This window comes from Saccostrea cucullata, unplaced genomic scaffold (assembly GCF_032062105.1).
Source record: "Saccostrea cucullata isolate Sc308-1 unplaced genomic scaffold, CSIRO_AGI_Scuc_v1 ctg732, whole genome shotgun sequence".
NCBI classification, from domain to species: domain Eukaryota; kingdom Metazoa; phylum Mollusca; class Bivalvia; order Ostreida; family Ostreidae; genus Saccostrea; species Saccostrea cuccullata.
In genome coordinates, this window is record NW_026924338.1 from 132,182 (window position 1) to 151,330 (window position 19,149).

At 31.0% G+C, this 19,149-nt stretch overlaps 2 protein-coding genes and 1 long non-coding RNA gene across 4 annotated transcripts; 1 reads left to right on the forward strand and 2 right to left on the reverse strand.

Moving 5' to 3' along the window:
- Positions 1–1,900: 1,900 nt before the first annotated feature.
- LOC134266239 (arrestin domain-containing protein 3-like) lies at positions 1,901–7,233 on the forward strand. The gene is made up of 7 exons (XM_062748463.1): positions 1,901–2,097; positions 2,791–2,925; positions 3,615–3,838; positions 4,293–4,472; positions 4,583–4,765; positions 4,863–5,064; positions 7,060–7,233. Exons 1-7 carry the CDS (start codon positions 1,980–1,982, stop codon positions 7,149–7,151), a joined length of 1,134 nt encoding a protein of 377 aa, XP_062604447.1. The 5' UTR covers positions 1,901–1,979; the 3' UTR covers positions 7,152–7,233.
- A 3,160-nt stretch (positions 7,234–10,393) lies between these two features.
- Positions 10,394–11,358, reverse strand: LOC134266240 (uncharacterized). Its single transcript, XR_009991928.1, has 3 exons — positions 11,241–11,358; positions 10,891–10,977; positions 10,394–10,556 (listed from the first exon to the last, which is right to left on the reverse strand). It is a non-coding gene; the product is annotated as an uncharacterized LOC134266240 (long non-coding RNA).
- Positions 11,359–16,008: 4,650 nt separating this feature from the next.
- Positions 16,009–19,048, reverse strand: LOC134266241 (uncharacterized). 2 transcript variants are annotated; one of them, XM_062748464.1, is made up of 4 exons: positions 18,967–19,048; positions 18,802–18,863; positions 18,531–18,665; positions 16,009–16,907 (listed from the first exon to the last, which is right to left on the reverse strand). In XM_062748464.1, the coding sequence occupies exons 1-4, from the start codon at positions 19,008–19,010 to the stop codon at positions 16,135–16,137; spliced, it is 1,014 nt and encodes a 337-aa protein (XP_062604448.1). In that variant the 5' UTR covers positions 19,011–19,048; the 3' UTR covers positions 16,009–16,134. The 2 variants fall into 2 exon arrangements, with proteins under 2 accessions (XP_062604448.1, XP_062604449.1); XM_062748465.1 differs by lacking the exon at positions 18,531–18,665.
- Positions 19,049–19,149: the final 101 nt, after the last annotated feature.

A 19,149-nucleotide genomic window follows, 5' to 3' on the forward strand; every position in this document is an offset into this window, starting at 1 on the left:
TAAGGACTTTGATATTGAATTCTGTTCGTTATCTTCATATCCTTTTTGTATATGTGGGAATTCCGACATGCCAGGGTGGACTGAGGGGTAGAATGCTTTTTCTCTAGTAATATATGAGTAACACTTTAATCGATTCGAAAAATAATTCAAAGAAAAAATAGCAGGTTTCTCACATAAAACACATTCTCCTTTCTAGATATTTCTGTATCATGAAGAAAACACACCTAGATGACGGTCATCAAATGTGGAATAAATGTGCTTAGAGTTTGAGGACTTTAAAAGCTGCTCTATATTGGCCCCTGACTTTCATGTTTTTCAATGTCTAATTTTGTCTTTAAAATATATTTTTACGCTTTTGACAAACTGGTAAATTTTTGTGGACCTTCATGGTACATAGGTGCTGACCTGTGAAACTTAAAATTTTCTTCATAACAAAATGTTCAACTGCGTCTTTTTTTCAGTTCAGATAGCTATAACTCTTATGCATGACCTAAATACATGTACTGAGAAAGTGTAGGGCCACATTTCACTTTCATAGTTGCATAAAGCACAAGAAGATCAGCTCTCATCAATTTATTTATTGTTAGTAATAGACTGTATGTTTGTCAACCTTCTCCTGTATATGTGATTGAACTATAGGAAACTTACAAATTTTATCTAAAGCTGAATCATATGCCTTGCGCATTTTCTCAGTTTTTTAGGTTATTTTTTAAATTAGTTATTTCATAATTTAAAATTTAACATGTACACATCTAGTCTAAATTGCTTTTCTACTAGAACATATATTTGGTATTAGTTATATTTATAAATTTTATTCATTATTTCAATTAATAAAGCATTATGATAAATTAATAAAGTTCCCCGCCACGGAATGATACGCCCGTTAAATATTGTTCAATAATCATAAATTGGTTAGGGTGCAAGAAAACCAGGTAACATTGATTAACTGATTGACACAGATTTCTTATCAAGTTTAAAATATTGTCCATACATCTCTAAGCGACTTACAGTGTAGGAATTAATTATAACAAATGATACATCATATAATTCTAAACTGGCTGTTTTAGAGCTTAACAAATATCCATATGAGCTCTAAATTGTTTATTGCATATTTTATGAAATAATGGAAATGCTACAGTATAAGTAAAAACAAAATCAAAAACGAATTATTCTTTAGACTATAAAATTCGAAGTGAGACTTGACTGCAATTTGTTGCAAATATATAAAAATTGAAATGTATTTTTTTTTTCAATAAACACATGTAAAATTAGTTTAAATTATATTATACAATGCTAATTTAGTTTTAATCATACACTAAAACATCAATTTGTTTCAATTACATTACACCAATTGAAAGATCTTTATTTGGACTATAGACATCAAGAACTCTTAATTAACACAAGGAACTATGAGGCGATTTCAATAACAATAACAATCCATGGCCAATGTCAAACATTCGATAGCTTTGTTATTCGATTCTTTTGTTTACCAAAAAGACATATGAACGGATTGTGGATTATATAAGAGTCACTGGCAGTGCCCCGTAAAAAGAATAACCTTTGAGGAAACATGTTATTGAATTTTAAAGTCAACGATATTTGATATTTTCTTTTAAAACTTATTCTTAAGATCAATTGAGAAAGAAGAAATCTTATGCTTTGTCTTCATTTGCAGCGGCGACTGTTTAAACCTGCACAAAATTAGTTTGTTTTAAATGATACAAACCAAATTTTTGTCATTTCAATTCAACGTTACCTTTTGAATTGCATTACATACATTGGAAAATTTATACATGCCAGTGGAAATATGCAAATCTTTTTGGATTCTTGATAATATATTTTGAGCACCCTTTGGGAATATTGTTAATGCGTTTTTAAGTAATAGAGGGCGATGAAAAAAAACATCGATGGTTTCTCTAGTAACCAGAAACAAAAAAAATTAGATATATATTTGTGTAATTCGTTCTTTCGTTACTACAATGGGAAAACTCAAAAGTCTGTATATACAACTAGAAAATCCAAAAGCTGAATACCGATCAGGGCAAATAATAAATGGAAGTCTTGTTATGGAATCATCCAAAGAAATGATAGTAAAAGGTAAATATCCGTTATGTATCTTTAAATTTCTTTTTTTAAATACTTTTTGCAATTAAAGGCTTTACAATAGAATAATTCTGCTACAGAAGTTTTCTTGTCTTGCAACGGCTATTCTTAATAAAGGTAGAATTGTAATGCCATACATTCAATTGCATAAGCTTAGAAGTTCAAAATGATTTTTAAAATATAACAAATTAATGTAGGATATTCTCTTTGATGTCTTAAGCTAACTATTGATTTTTTCTTGTTATTATTCGATGTGGAATGTGTTGGATCTCATTCAATGAGAAAGGCACAAATAAAATGTGAAACTAGGAGATTAAGTAAAAAATGTTTATTCTATAGTCCTAATGATGAAAAGGAAATTAATATTTTTTAAAAGAAAAATCAATATGAAGGTATTTTGTTATATTGGGATTTAAGTACAATTATGATTTTTTTTTCTTAGCTTTCAAAAACATAGATTAGATAATTTAATGAATCAATGTATCCTATATTTCAAATAGCATTGCGTATTCCTATTAAATTCTGTACACATTACACGATTTTTAAATTTATGTAGCAAAATAACTTCCGTCTTCAATACTGGACAAATGAATAAAAAAAAGACTTAACAATTTACAACTTTAAAGTTAATCGATGTCAGAAGTTTCTCTCCAGAAGTAATTTTAAAATACATGGTTTTTCTTCAAGACATACGAGTGACGTTTAAAGGTTTCGCTGAAGTTCTATGGATGATAGTTGGACGACTGGGTGAAAGATCATATACCTCTTATTATACAGCCTCCGAACTTTATCTGGACCAAACTGTTCCATTATATGGAAAAGGTATTTCTTCATAAACGAAAACATATCTTAAATCATCAAAAGATATTACATTTAACATCAGTTGCAAACCTTAGGGATATAATTAATCAGCTTAAAAAAATGATTTTAGACTAACAAAATAATCAAGTTGAACAAAAGCGTGATTTTTTATGCCCATCAGACATGTATAATCATAACTCAAAAGCACAGATGCATGTATGTACATATATCGTAGAAATCTTTTGCCGAATTTCAAAGAATGTCTGTATACAAAAATTTACTTTTCTTAAGAATCTTCTCAAAACAGAAAAAAAGATTTACATTATTTTTCTAATAAAAGTAATGGGTTGATGATCTAAATAAAAAAAAATCGTTGCTGCTGGAATTTCTTTACTTTATTTTTCGTTTTTTTATTGAGGACAGGTTAATTAAACGTCATAATTATCAAAATTAAAATATCTAAAATATTTTTAAGCATAAATAGATTCGATTTCACCAAAGCAAGTTTCATTTATATATTGTTTTCCACATTTTATTTCATTACAAACAGCTTAGAAATTTGTCCGGAACCACTCCATCTCGCCCCAACCCACCCACAAACACCCTTCGGAATTTAGTGTTTTTCGCTAATTTCCGAAAGCTTCTTCCTTTGAGTTGAGGAAGATACAATTCAAAATGCTATTCTAAATAATTCCTATTTTTCTTTGTAGGTGCAGGGGTGGGAAATAAAAACTATATTCCGCCAGGCAAATACGTGTATCCATTTTCTTTTGCACTTCCACAAAACTTGCCATCATCATTTCAAGGATATCACGGTTTCGTGCGATATATTGTGTCAGGCACAATTGAAAAGTCTATGAAAAAGAAATATGAAGCTGAACATCAGTTGATTATTATTGCAGACTTAGATTTGAACGAAGTTCCAAATGCAGCTGTGGGTTTATATTATTTTGTGTTGTCCTTTGCAATGATTTTTAATGATAAAAAGCATTACGGTTTTATATGAAAAGTCATAAGAAAAAAAATAAATAGCCAATACTAACCTTTTACTAAGTATATAATTTTTTTACCGTGCTCCATTCCCCGACCGACATTATTAATTGTTTTGTTTTATTGACAAATAGTTACTGTCTCTCAAATTATGAAAAAGAGAATGTACACTAAAAGCATGTGAAATTATTTTATTAGGAAAGTAATAAACAATCACTTGAAAATTGGACATATCAATCTCAATCAAAGTATTTCTATTGTATTATCTTAAAAGCATTAAAAACTAATTTAAGACAACTTTTACTTGTTTACATTTATATAAATTGAATATCATTGATATTAAGTTTTTTTCTGTTGGTGATGTAACTATTTACCACTAAACTGTTTTGTTATTTCAGTGTATGACTGAAAAAGAGGAAGATAAATACATATGCTGCTTATGCTGTATGTCAGGACCAATAACTTGCAAATTGACGACAGACAAACTTGGATATATCCCTGGAGAAACAATTTCTTTTCATGTGGAAATTCAAAATTTCAGTGGAAAAATTTGCAAAAATTATGTCAAATTTTATTGGGTTTGTGCAATAAAAATAAATTTATTGATAAGTACCTACTTATTAAACCAAACTAAACCCATTGCAATTGCAGTACTAATAATTGAAAAAATGATAATTTTTTCTTACAGATATCTACTTATCGTTCCAAGAAATCATTCATTACGTCAGTAGAAATAATTGAGAAAGTGAAGCACAGAAGAGTACAGTCGGGACGTTCCGAATCCTGGACAGGAAATTTATCTATTGCTCTAAAATCACCCATATCAAATCTTGAAGGATGTTCAATAATAGACATCGACTACTATGTAGAAGTACTCATGCCTTTTATTAATAATAAAACCCACACTAAGAGCAAAACAAAATGCATGTACTTCTTAAGGATAAGAAACATTTATTTGTTTTTTACAGCTTGTTGTTGTTCCGATTAACTCGTTTGAGAAAAATATCCATGTCCCCATCAAGATAATCATCGGGACAACGCCATTAAAGATGGATAATAAGAGAGGTCAACTAATGTCTGGGTTGTCAACATTTGAATTGGAAGTTCCCGGTGATCTTCGACTACAATCAATACACCCAACGGCAAGAAAGTCCGAGATCTTTAACATAGGTAAATGATAAACCTAGAATGTTGAGTCAGTATTTTACTGCAGTCACTATTACAAAGTTTAAAAGATTGATTTATTGATTGTATATTGTTTAACGTCCCTCCCGAGAATCTTTCACTCATATGGAGACGTCAAAGTTGAAAAGAACATGATATTGTAATATCATGACATTGAAGGGAATAAGTATGGATTTTAAAATAATACCGATTTCTTAATATAACGAAACCTTAAAACACATGTATAGATTTCATAAAAAATATTCTCGTTTTATTCAATTGTCTATAACACTCAGACAGAAAGAAAGCAGTTAAATTAAGCAGTTAAGGGCCCAGACCGATGCCATCCGAATACTTGATACCAGGTCGAGATCAAAATATTGATGTGAATTTTTGAATTTCTAAAAAGTAAAACAAATAAAAGAACGAATAATAATTTATTGAAATTTTGTCACAAAAAAATAGCATAAGAGTCGGATCGGTCTCCTGTTTTTCCTCAATGTTAAGCAAGTAAAGATGTTGCATGACGAAGGTAACATAGATCATGCTGTGAAATAATTTAATATATTGTCGGAAAAAATGATTAATATGTGTCATTACTTTCCAAAATTCCATTTTATTACAACGAGAAAATGTCCTTATCATTTTAAGCAGGAAACTACTTACACTTTAAATTATACCGAATTCAAACAATCATTCTAATTAAAGTCCTGAAATTGATATAACATTTGCTGTGTTCACAATAAATATTTAGCTTCAGGGGCGTAGCAAGGGGGGGGGGGGCAGGGGGAGCCTGCCCCCCCACTTTTTTTCCCAACCTTACTTATACTATAGGAAATGTTAATTGAAAACCTGGTTTCCCCCCCCCCCCACTTTAAGACTTTTAGTGACGTACCGAAAATGTAGTATTAGAATTGGTACTGAAAGTAGTTGACAATGAGAAAAAGTTTAAACCCCCCCCCCCTCCCCCGAGATAGGTTTTTCGACTTTGGGCAACTTTTTCCTTTTTCTTTTTTTGCTTGTCAACTTTTTCAGGTAAGTAAAATTTTTTTTTCTCTGGCTGGCCCCCTCACTTTCAAAAACGATGCTACGCCACTGAGCTTATAATGTTAGAAATACAATTGTATATAAGGAAGAAGCTTGGCCTTGTCTAACTCTCTAAGCATTACGTAACATTCATTTCTTTGAAAATACGATATGTTAATGATATCTATTTCAAAACGAGAGCTACATCTCTTATGTCAGACGTGATATCATTTGACTTATTTCAAAAAAGTTTTTTTAAATAATAGGGTATAAATTAAGTATTATTTCCTTTGATTTAGATCTATTTTTTTTGATGCACTTAAAGTGTTCTTCTTTAACACAGTAATACGGAGCTAGATTCACTCTTGATTAACAATTTAATAAAACTGGAATACGTACTGGAATAAAATTTTAGGGTGATGCAGCCTCTGAAGAACAGGATGAGATAGAGTTTCAATGTATCTCAGCCATAAGGGCAAAACAGTCCTAGTTCCAAAACGCTGATTCATCCAGTCCAATATGCTTGCATAAATTCTGAATCACACTACTAAGGCATGTCAGAAATGTATCGTTACATGTGCAATCACGCTGTCAAACAAAGATTTTATGTTGAGTGTCCCCGTCATTAATTTTTTTTATTCACGAACATGTTCAAATACGAGTATACTATTTAGTTAAAAGTTTGAGGTAAGGTTTAATTTTTTTTAATGAATTTGAAATAATTGTGTACAGTCATGAATGCTACTCTTTTTATATACTCTGCTCGGAAATCTTTTATTGAATAGATAGCATGCCCTATATGTACTAGTACTTACTAGGGACTTTTATTGTTACATTTTTTCGTTGTGGTACATTTATCAAAGTTTACTCTGGATTTCTACGATGCAATTAAAGTGAAACAGAACAGAGTTTAGGCATTTACAAGGTGTTTTTTCATATTCAGTGTAATATAAAACTTTTTTTTATTTCTATCAGAATCTTCGCCTTTCCATGAGAGAATATTTGGTTCTGAAGATATGAATGATGAAGATGATGATCGCAGGAGACGATACGATTGGTCAGATTAATAAACCGTTAAGAACAAAAAAGCTGGTTTGAATTAACTACTATGAAACTGAAATTTTTGTATTTTTATCTCTGTTATTTTTTTTTCATGCAAAGCATATCTGAAAATATGTAATAAAAGACTGCTTCATCACATATTTATATTCTATTTTATTCTTTTAATAAAGTAACTTTACAATTATTCGTACCTGTTTCCGTTCTTTTGAATTAAATATTGCAGTCTGACATAGATCACCCCCCCCAAAAAAAATAAATAAATAGGGGGGATGGGAGGGGGAGGGGGGCTTTCACCGCATTTTTTTTCAAAACATAACTTGTAACATTGAAAATATTTATTGAAAGTTTTTTGTTGCCCTCCCTTTTGTTTGGTACTGTATGCTGAAAAAAAGTGTTTGTAGTATTTTAACCCTTTCTCTTCCGGCGCATTTTACGTGATTTTGGAGGCCTTTTGACATGGCATTATTAAATTATTTTTAACTTTTTTATCCAAGGAGAGAGCTAGACATAATGCATACCATTTTGTAGGAAATTTTTTAGAGATGATATTTTATGACAATTTAGATACTCAACCACTGACCTTATTAGTAAAAATTGAGGTCAAAGGTCAATTAAGTGCAAAATTTTATGGAATTTTTTGATACTTTTTAATCTTTAAGCTAAATATTAAGTATGATGTATGTTGAAATAGGAAATTTGGTATATACCCAAAAAAGAGCATTATACTGTACTACATGAAACACATAAACTTTTTTTTCAATTCTGCATATAACTACTTAAAATGGGTTGCTAAGCAACGCAAAATTCTTTAATTTTCGGGCAGAAATTTTCATTTTTTACTCATCCTAGACACATTTATGCATCCCAGCACATATGAAAGATAGATGTGAGGTCATAAAATTACAAGGGACATACAACAGATAAATTGTCTTAAAGTTTGACCTTATTAGAACTATTTTTAGGAGGTCAAAAGTCAAATAAGTGCAAAAGATTCATCAATTTTTTTTCAACACTTTTCAATATTCTTGCCATAATTTTACACAATGGATGCTGAAATGGAAAATTCTGAATATACTCTCAAGAAGGGATTAGAACTGCAATATCCATGCATCATTTTAGTTCAAATATCTGTTTAATGACCTTTAAGTGGTTGCTAAGCAACATCATTTTAAAGTTTTTGGCTATATACACGTTTGTTATTTCACATTCTGGACACATTCTAGACACTTTTTGTATATTTCATGAAATTGCTTGTAAGATATATATGGGCCATAAAAATGAAAGAACATTTTTGTATTAAAAATTGACCTTGACACTCTTGTTCTTCAGGGGGTCAAGGTCATATCAGTACAGAATTCTGCTTTAAACTGTAAGTAAATATCAATTTTGAAATGCTTCAAACATGGATAAATCATCTAATAGTTGACGTAATAAAAATGGCGAAAGATAAAATTTGCAAGCAAAGAATTCTGGTCTGCTTCTTACAAACCCCTAGCAAAACATGTACACAATCTTTTTGTTGAACAAGAAATCCATTCTCTTGATGCCATTAGAAATAATCTTTATTTTCATGAATTTAATCTAACAAGAAAAAAAAACTAAATGATTTCATTACAAGATTTTTCTGGTATAACAGAGTTTAAGGGGTACAATAAAGACTTGACGTTATCTTGGAGGGAAATAATAATAATAGATAGCATTGGCAATATTTTACCAAAAACTGTTTAGTCAATAAGTTGAAAAATTGACGCTTATATCCAAATATACAAATCCAGAAATATTGCAAGATGAATTCCAAATCAGACTGAAATCTTCATCAAAATGTTGAAGAGCACTTTTACTTTGTGTCCACCATTCTTTTATCAACTGTCATTTCTCTGTAAGACTGGCGGAAATTCTTTGACTTGTCCAAGACATTATTATTTGCTGTCAAGTACAAGTGATCACCTTCTATCCTGTAAAAGATTTCAATATTTTGAAACAGATACATGTCATTGTGTATATGAAATTACATTTATAAATTAAATTAAGAATGCTAAAATTTCTATATTTATTTGATTTTCCTTTTAAAATTAAAATTGTATTATGTGATTCAAGTAGTTAAATGATCTTGCTAAGTCAATGTATCAGGACTGATAATTCAACAACCTTGTAGTAAACGATCATGGTAAAATTACTGAACTAAAACAAATAGCATATTTGGCAATCTAACTAAAGCCAGACCTCTGTTTATGCTATTGCAACATATAAAAAAACCTGGCAGTGGATGGAAGATCTAATTTTAATCATGCTACGAAAGCCATGAAGGGACACGTCAATTTTTCAAAAAAGTAAAAAATGAGATCTCGAATTAGACAATCCAATCCCATGGATTACTAATTTGAAATCGTTCCCTCGATTTATAATTCGAGATCTCAAATTACACAATCCAATCTTACTGATTACTAATTTGCCCCCTCAATTCATAATTTGAGATCTCGAATTACATACCGGTAATTTTTTTTCACAGATTAATAATTCGAGGTCTCGATTTGTTACAACGTCAGTCTTATGATTTTGGCAATCTGTGCTCTTGAATTTCATTACATATATGTACAGATACATCCAACCATTTTAATCAATTAGTGCGTTCTGTTTATTTTGTTTCAGCAACCGGTTGTTACCAACCTCTTTCATAACTAATTCAACGTATATTTATTTTAGAAATATATTACACAGGACCCATATTCACTTTTACTATTTAGGACTTTTAATTATTCTAATATACATGTAACACAAAAACCCAAAAGATTTTTTGTTGTACAAATATCAGTATAAGGATATGGATTTGAAAATATTCATGTATTTTTCTCATTTTGGACCGTTATATGTAATAAAAGGTAGGATGTAAAATACTACATGTACAATATTCTATTCTTTAAACATGTATTACCATATCTGATATGTACGGATAAATAATTTTAATGAAACATGTGAAATCATGGGAAGGGTTTACATTCTGAGGGAACGAATCGTTTAAACTAGGAGAATGAATTATACAATCTGAGATAGCGTATTGTGTAATTTGAGGGAACAAATTGATAATCTGTGAGAATGAATTGGCAATCTGTTATAACAGATTGTCAATCCGAGAGACCGGATTGCATAAATCAAGAACTTGGTTTACATAAATCAAGAACTTGGTTTACTTTTATAATTTTTTAAAAATTTTTGTCCCTATATGGCTTTCATAGATTGCATACCTGCATGGCTGCCAAGGTTGTAAAAAGAAAGGAGACAATTGACTGCAAATGTTACTTCAGGGCAAAATTCCTGGGGCAAGGCTGTTCGTGAGAATGGGATTGTTGATAAACCATCCAATGAGTTTGACCACCCATGTATAATTATGATGTACGATAATTGGAAAGAGTCTAAAAAATTGAGAAAATGGAAATTCTAACCACATACTTTATGCAGTAACAGCAGTCAATAAAAACAGCTTGTTCCATATCTCGGCATTCATTCAAATAGATATTACATGTTTAAATAATGTGTTTGTATGAATAATCAAGCATCATGAGTACACTGTATTATGTGTTTCAAACACTTATTTTTCAAAATATAAATCAAATGTTTATAAACTTGTATGAATGCAATATCATGAGAATGACACAAATGAAATTTGACTTTATTTTTTGAAATTTTAGAATATACAGAAATTTTCAACACCAAAACAAAAATTTACCTGTTCATTGGTGTCCTTACATATTAACTGGCCTTCGTAGTTCATGGTGGGCTTAGCAAGTGGGTATTCACAGATGAAAGTATATTGTTGCATATGGTGCCTGCACCCTAAAAATTCAATGTGAAAGTCGTACATGTACACACTGGTACACACATACTGAAAACAACTATCCATTATTATGGCAACTTTGATTTTACTTTGAACTTACGCGTGATTGTCAAAAACATCAAAGTTCAAAAGCAACACAAAATTGGTTGAACAATACGATATACGCACACTGAAACATGAAGGAAGATCTAGTATTTTCTTTTGAACGTGAACTAATGCGTTTTAAACTGAAACTATTCAGTCAATGTACACGTATTCTCACCTGCTAATACCAAAGGCATGTCCGTATTTTTTGATTCATTGATGTGATGATCTTCGTCGTGAAATAATCATGAAAATTGACGTTCAGATTTCGGATCACCATCATGTTTACACCACAGCGGAAACACGTGGTTATTTCAATACGCAAGTTTCGAGATTATCTCCCATGGTGCGCTCTTTCGTTGAGGAGGCGAGTTTCGTTGCCGCGTAAACAAACAGGTGGGACAGTAATTTATATCGGATACATTGCATCATGGATATACTGGTTTATGATAACCACATGATTGTAAGGATGTACTTTACAACTCGGGAATAACCAAATTAGTTTAAAGGCGTAATTTTTTAAAGCAAAGAAATCGTAACAAAAAAGAAAATGTCAGTGGATGTGAGACTTTTCAGACGAGGGAACAGATATGGACCTCTAGTAAATACGGTACAAATGCAATCTTATCATTACATGTCGGCAATCCATATGACACATTGATCCTTTTCCTTATTATAACTTCAAATAACCCACTAAGTTTTTAAGAAAATGTTTGAACAATCAAGAAAATCAGTTACTTTTTATAAAGAATACGACGTTTCTTTCGTTTTCAAGTACCCTATAATTGAAAGTAGATTTGTAAATATGCATAGTTGAGCTTGATAAAATCATCAAATGCATCACTGCTTAACATTATTATCTTTCTATAACATTCAGTAAATTTTAAAAGCCATAAATATCGTTCATTTATTGATGCACGCCTGTATACAAAAACAACCTGTCCCACCTCCATGCTGAAATGGATACTTTTCGCGCCTCTATCATAGGAGAGTTACAATCTCGAAACTGGCGTATTCGTATCAACTCAAACAGTGATGAGTCGTATTTATTTATAAATGCGAGTTTTTGTATCGTGAACTTTCGTGCCAATATAGATCTAACTAAATTGCAAATTAAGTATACAGTATAATAAGATACAACAATATTAAAAATCTGATTTTTTTTTAGTAAAGATCGACGATTAGGGAATCTACAATTTTATCAACATTGAAACGTTATATCACTACATGAAATATATACATCATTACATGTAGATGAATAAATTAACATTTCTTATTCACAAAAGGCAGAACGATAGTATATATTTGTTTTTTGAAATCTATTTTTTGTATTATGAATTTATTTAAGTAAAAAATATATTTAAATGGTCAAAAAAGTCTTATAAAAGAATTTGTTTTTTCGAGTAGGACGCAACAATATCGACCTTGACGTTACATGTAAATATTGACCGATTTTTCCATAAAAACTATGCGAAGGTCACAAATTCAAATTATCGTAATTAAGAAAATACTGAGTGTAAGAAGGCCTGTAAGGGCTTGTTGGAAAGGAAATTTTCTCTACTTTTACCAGCTTTATTTTGTTTTCCCTATTTCAACACAGAAATAAACTTAAAACTGAGTTTTGTTTAAACATTACGAATAAAATCGAGAAAAAACACATAAGTGCAAGAAAATTCTTGTTTTTAAAATATACTTTAAAGTAACAACAATAATTTTTACATATTTTAAAAACAGAGAAAATATGCTTTAAGAATATACCATACTTTTCTTATAAAGTTAAACAGGAAAAAAATGTCAATCGTCTGGAAAATCGGCAATTGCTTTGGAAAATTACGCCATTTTCAAAAAGTCACGTTTGTCTTCACAACGTAAAATCGATTAAATATCGGCAATCAAGACATAATCTTTTTAGATATTTTAAAAGTAGAGAAAATTTCCAAAAAGACGATATATAGTTTATATACCTTCGTGCTACCATAAAATAGATACGGAGATCTTATTTTCGCGAAGTCGTGTTTTAACGCGCCACCGGTCAATTTGACCGGTACGGAAGTGAAGGGGTTAAGCAAAATGAAATTGTAAACATCAGATATTCCACTCATAAGGAGTTTCTACCCCTTGGAGGTGGGAGGTTGCAAAAATAAACATATAATCTCATTCAGAAAGATTAAGCAGACAGGAATCTTATCCCTGTCAACTGTTAATGCGACATGGGACTTTCGTTTGTACGATCTCATCCGAAAGCTCGTCTGTAAGTCCATCAATATGTTGCTTTTAACTCCTCATATAGAGACCCCACAACTTGACGATAGAGAGCTAAAAATGTTGTCCTATACTCGGTGGTCAGTGTCAATGAACAATGAGGAATCTTACCACGAAGACAAAAAAAAAGGTAAAAAACACATTGATTGTAAAAAAAAAATATGGCAAAACTTATTAAACTGTTTGAAATTATATTAAAAAAATATCTTTTTAATTCTTTATAATAAGAATAAAATAATTTACAAACAAATCTATACTTATAAATTAACAAATTTGGCAAATAAGCTCTGAAACGGCTGCACAAGAGTTCTTACTAAAGCCTGTAGGAATACACTAGGTATAAGGTGATGTCTGTAAACTATATTCAGATTTCACTTGCATAGAAATTATCGTAAATTTAATTAAAAGTATACTTTCATTTTCGAACAACACCCTCGAAATAGCACTGAAGAGAGAAAAGTGGTGGCGAATCAAAGTAATTGGCACTTAAAAAAAGTAACAACAAGCAAACGATTAATCAATTCGTAAAACGTCATTTATGAATTATTCAATCAAAACTTGATTTAAACGATATAAAAGAAAAAAAGCTTTGGTCATTGATTAAAAAGCAAACTGTGCAAATCCTTTCCGTTTATGTCCGATCTCGCTATTTGTTGAAAGTTCTAGAAAGTCAGGTGGCTTCAACCCGATGTCTAAAAGAAAATCTTGGCGATTGTTTCTCATAAACGGACATGGAAATAAATGTAAAGAAATAGGTAACACAATGAGTTCGTGAATATATCCAAGTAAGCTGTGCTAATGTTTTATAAATAAATGTCGATTAATGGCAATGCATGATTATTTGTTTCGACAAATAAAATGGTACAATTTGATTTTTCAATAATTTACTTAAATGCTTAAAAATGTGTTCCTTGATAAATACATTTCAGTTGATTTTCTACATACAATCTTTAAAAAAAAACTTATTTATACACAAGTTCAATCTATACACAGTTTTTGTATATCATATTTTATTTTAAGCGTACATAAACGGTGACACATCATGAGTTTTTATCTTTAGTGAGACACTTCTATGTGATTAATAAAAAAAAAATCAACTACAAATAATGATCCTTAAGCATCTCTAATCGGTGGATGATTAAATGAGCAATGAAGATAGGAAAATAATTTCGTCGACGAAATATGCACATGACTTTGTTTTAAGCGGCGATGATTTATACCGATGAACGACAACATGTGATGTAATGGAAAACTTTATGAAAAACGATTTACCCGAAATCAGCCCAGCTCATTAACCCAATGGCATAAGCAGAAATGCTGTTATTGTGTATGAACTTTCATGCAAATAATAGAATGGAAGCCATCAAGAACGTTTAAATTACATTTTATTTACTATGAATAAAATTACAAAATAATTTTGCTGTACATTCATATTCATTATTTTGTGTTTTAATTATTTTTTTAAAGAAAAATCATTGAATAATATTTACAGGTGTATCCATCATGGAAATCTTGTTTTATAAGCTCACCTGAGCTGAAAGCTCAAGTGAGCTATTTTGATTACAATTTGTCTGTAGTCCGACTTACTGTCCATCTATCTGTCTGTCTTTCTAGCTGTCCGTCCGTTTGTAAACTTTTTCATATTCTCGACTTCTTCTCCAGAACCACCAAATTTGCCACAAAGCACCCCTGTGTGAAGGGGATTCAAATTTGTTCAAATGAAGGCCTACATCCTCATTCAAATGGAGATATATAATAAAGAAATAGTGAAAATTTTGTGGCATTTTCTAAAAATCTTTTTCTCAAGAACAATTGAGTTGGGAAAGATAAAATAATGTGGAAGCGTCTTCGGGTAGTGTATTTTTTTTTATTATTATTTCTCAAGAACAACAAAGCCACGATTAATCATATTTATATGGAAACACCCTCAGGTAGTGTAGATTCAAGTTGTTCATATCATGACCGCTGGAGACGGATGGGGCGACAATGGACAATCAAAGTTTTACAAAGGAATATACCCACGATCGGTAATATTTATAAGGAATCATCCTCAGGTAGTATAAATTCAAGCTTGTTCAAATCATAAACTTTTGGGATAGGGTGGGACCAAAATGAAAGTTCAAACTGATTGGGAAAAAGCCATAGCAAGTCCAAAAAATATGTAAGAATCCTTTGCTATAGTAGAATCAAGTTTATTCAAAACCCGTCCCCAAAATGCCTTTTACATGCCCTACCTGCTAGATTGATTTTTGCTTTTTGTTAGCCACAGTGAGGTGATTGACGTAGCCCATGGGTCTCTTGTTTATGGAAACAACAGTAATGCATATAGTATAAACTACTTAGGTATCCAATCAATATCTTACTTTAATTTCTGGATGAAAACTTTTTTTTAAATCATAAATCTCGTTCAACACTGTAGCAACGACTTATGAACTATTTTTGTAGAAATTCTTCGAAAATACACGCTTATACCATTTTCCTGTTATAAAAGTTTATCCGCCTGCCTATTTTTCGGGAACAGTCACAAATTGTTTAACATATATATAAGGAAATTAACAATGTTTTACATTTCCTTGTTAATTAAGAAGTTGCCATATGATTCATATATAAGTAAACGAGCCTGTATCAGAAATGTTTGTTTGTTTGTTTTTTTTTCGGGGGGTTGGGGGGGGGATGGGGGTGGGGGCTTGAAATTAATCAAACATCATAATGCATATGGAACATCCAGAGATTTTCATTTTCATATCAAAATTCAACTATTTTGAAGATTATTCAGATTCAAACTTTAAAATATTGTTGGCACATTGATATCAATTTTGTTTATCGATGCAGTTTATCTCAGGTGGACGAGATGTACAGTCGCCAGAATAGTTATCAGGAACGACCAGCAGATATGAGGCAGTGGATTCATGTCTCCCGAAATTCTTTCTTACGTCGACCTTTCCAGTAGGTTCGTCATAGCTTGTGAACTCTTTAGAAGAAGAAGCATCATCTTCAGTTGTCGCTTTTAGCACTTCAACCGTGTTCATAGTTTGCTTGTTCATTGAAGTTGTTCTTTGTCGCTCTTTCTCATCAATTTGTGTTCTTAGTCCGAGTACGTACTGTTTTCGTTCCATGTCAAAGTTTATTTTCACTTCCGCAAGACCATTGAAGAGTGAACCGTTAATGATGTCATAAGAGAGCAATGGTTCTACATCTTCTAAGGAAAGGTAATGGTCAGTTTTATCAGCTACCTTTTTCTGGTTTTTATTTTTTAGAAACTTGCAAGCATTTCTAGACTTTTTCACTACATACACAATAATTAAACATACAAATAGGAACAGTATTACTACAACAGTCACTTGTGTAACCATGAGGATTGTTGTATTGCTCTTTCCACTGTTTGGATCTTCCCAGAAAAACGTTTGATTTCTATTTTCAAATCTATCATGGGAATGTGTGGAAATATCAGTTAGGTGAGTTTCACCCTTAAATGTAATTCCAACACTTGTAGAAAATCGGAGCGAAGTAAAAATAAAGTTGTCGGTGCTATTGGTTGATTTCGTTTTCTGATAAGACGTCGCCTGTTTCGTAGATGTTTTCTCTAAAAAGAAAACGATTTAACTTGATATTTTTGTATAAATAAATAGAACTATATAAGATTTAATAAAATTGTATAAGAGCGGGTTAAGAAAAATGTCCACACATGTATCCAACTATGTATCCAACATAATATTTGATGGTCGTAAGAACCCAGGACCTTGATAAATTTGGGAATTGCATTGACGGATCAGGAATTCTGTAACGGGATGGGAGCGCACTGAAGTCTCCAGTGGGTCTAGGGCAAGGCCCTATTAGGGGTCCAGGGACAAAGCCCCCGAAAGCTGACAAATTATTTCAAATAAGATGTTTTTCCTTGATTTTGAAATAATGGGCATATAAGTTTTATATACAAAAATATTCAGGGAGGGGGGGGGGGGGGACATGCCCGGCCTGGGATCCGCTTTTGAATTCATCAGATATTTGTGTTTCATCTGTTCTTATGTAAACAATATTTGGTACATGGGAAAAAGAAGAGTAATTTTATGTCGAGGCAAGAGAGGTCACTATTTTTAACCCTTGTTTTGAATGTTTTTTTTATTACAGAATGTGTAGAAAACTCTTAGTACACAATATCATGGACGACAGGATCAACGGGTTTAATTGTGGATTTTGATTTGACGTCACAAATCTTAAATGGTCCATAAAGGATACGTCATAATTTAAAAATAAATAAAATTCACGCTAAAAATCAAAAGTCTAAGTGTAACAACAATTGGAATGATTATTAATTATTAATTGTTACTTACCAAATTTGATAAAAAATGGGTTTTGCATATATGTAAAAATAATTATTTTAAAAAATATCGCGGTGAAAAACACTTTAAATATAACACACACATTGTTCAGTTTGCACAACTGCAGCGACGATTTTCGGGCAAATAACAAATATTTATTGACTTTGTTATCCCCGGATCAATATTTTGTCAACCAGTAAAATGTAACAGGTGACGAATGTTTAGTTTTCTATTAATGTTTCATCTCAACTCATGAAAAACACAAGTTTGTTGGGGCTTCTCAATAAGTGGAGCAAGCCTATAAAAAAGACTATCAAAGTAGAATGCAGGATAGACTATGTCTCCTCTTTGGCTTATTGTTTTCGGTGTCTCTTAGATATATGCAGTATCACTAAAATACTTTGTAACCTGAAAAACTTTTTTTACGTTCTAGAAAACACAAATGCATCAGGAAGGTAAGGAAATATGTCGATTTTTCTAATTGTTTTTTCATGTCTCACATCCATTCGTTGTTAACTTCTAAATATATTTTAATAACTACTAGAAGGGACTAAAAGGTATTTAAGATTTTTGATATTCTGGTTATGTTATAAAACGGAGTTTTAATTAATTTTAGAAATTATAATTAAATAATTGATTTTAATTTGTTTTGTCATATGCTTAACAATTTTCTTCATCTAATTTTGCTTTACATTGTTTACCCATCTAAGACATAATATACATGTATTTTTGGAAGTTACAAATAAGCATAACTGTCTCTTAAAATACTTTTGAAAAGTTAAAAAAATGCATCTTTAGTAAATCTCATGGTTTTTTATGGATGATTGAAAAGAGAAAAATCTGTGATTATATATATGCAAAGCCTAAAAATACCACCAAAAAGATCTTACCCATTTTACTGATGCATCCAACGTCATGTTGGCATGAATCTGTGTCACAATTGCAGATGTTCTTACACTTATCACCGTAAGTTGGATGTGGACAAGTCTGGGAACAATTGTTTCCGAAGTATCCAGGACTACATTCTATGAAGGATTGTATAATTGAGTCCGAATTAATATTATTAATATATTATTTATATTATAATAGATACATTGATATCGTCTTGTACCATCCTCGAAATTACATGAAACAATTTCATTGCATATTGATAAAACTTACTGATGCAATTTTGGCGTTCGTTGCTCCATTTGTATCCAAAACAGCATGTTACCCCGCTTTTTCTACAGAAAAAAATACAGCATCAAATAAAAAAAATGAACCAAATCTTCTCAAAATTCTAGCATGGACTCATAAGGAAATATATAGCTATGAAAGTATTTTTACCCATCACATGTTGTGCTTGCAATGATTGTCAAAGCACAGAACATAAAGTAAAGGAACAAAACTGTACACGGTTTTATTTTCATATTTGTACATGACATAAGAATGATATTGACAATTTAAGTAGTTTTTAATGCTTTATACATGCACATACTTATATAATATCCTTCCTTGTTTAAGAATTTA

Coding starts and splice junctions, on each gene's coding strand:
- LOC134266239 (XM_062748463.1), top strand. CDS start 1,980: ATGGGAAAACTCAAAAGTCTGTATATACAACTAGAAAATCCAAAAGCT. Junction 2,926..3,614: donor TGTTCCATTATATGGAAAAG/GTATTTCTTCAT, acceptor TTTTCTTTGTAG/GTGCAGGGGTGGGAAATAAA. Junction 4,473..4,582: donor ATTATGTCAAATTTTATTGG/GTTTGTGCAATA, acceptor TTTTTCTTACAG/ATATCTACTTATCGTTCCAA.
- LOC134266241 (XM_062748464.1), bottom strand. CDS start 19,010: ATGTTCTGTGCTTTGACAATCATTGCAAGCACAACATGTGATGG. Junction 18,666..18,801: donor CGAACGCCAAAATTGCATCA/GTAAGTTTTATC, acceptor AATCCTTCATAG/AATGTAGTCCTGGATACTTC. Junction 16,908..18,530: donor TGGATGCATCAGTAAAATGG/GTAAGATCTTTT, acceptor TTTTCTTTTTAG/AGAAAACATCTACGAAACAG.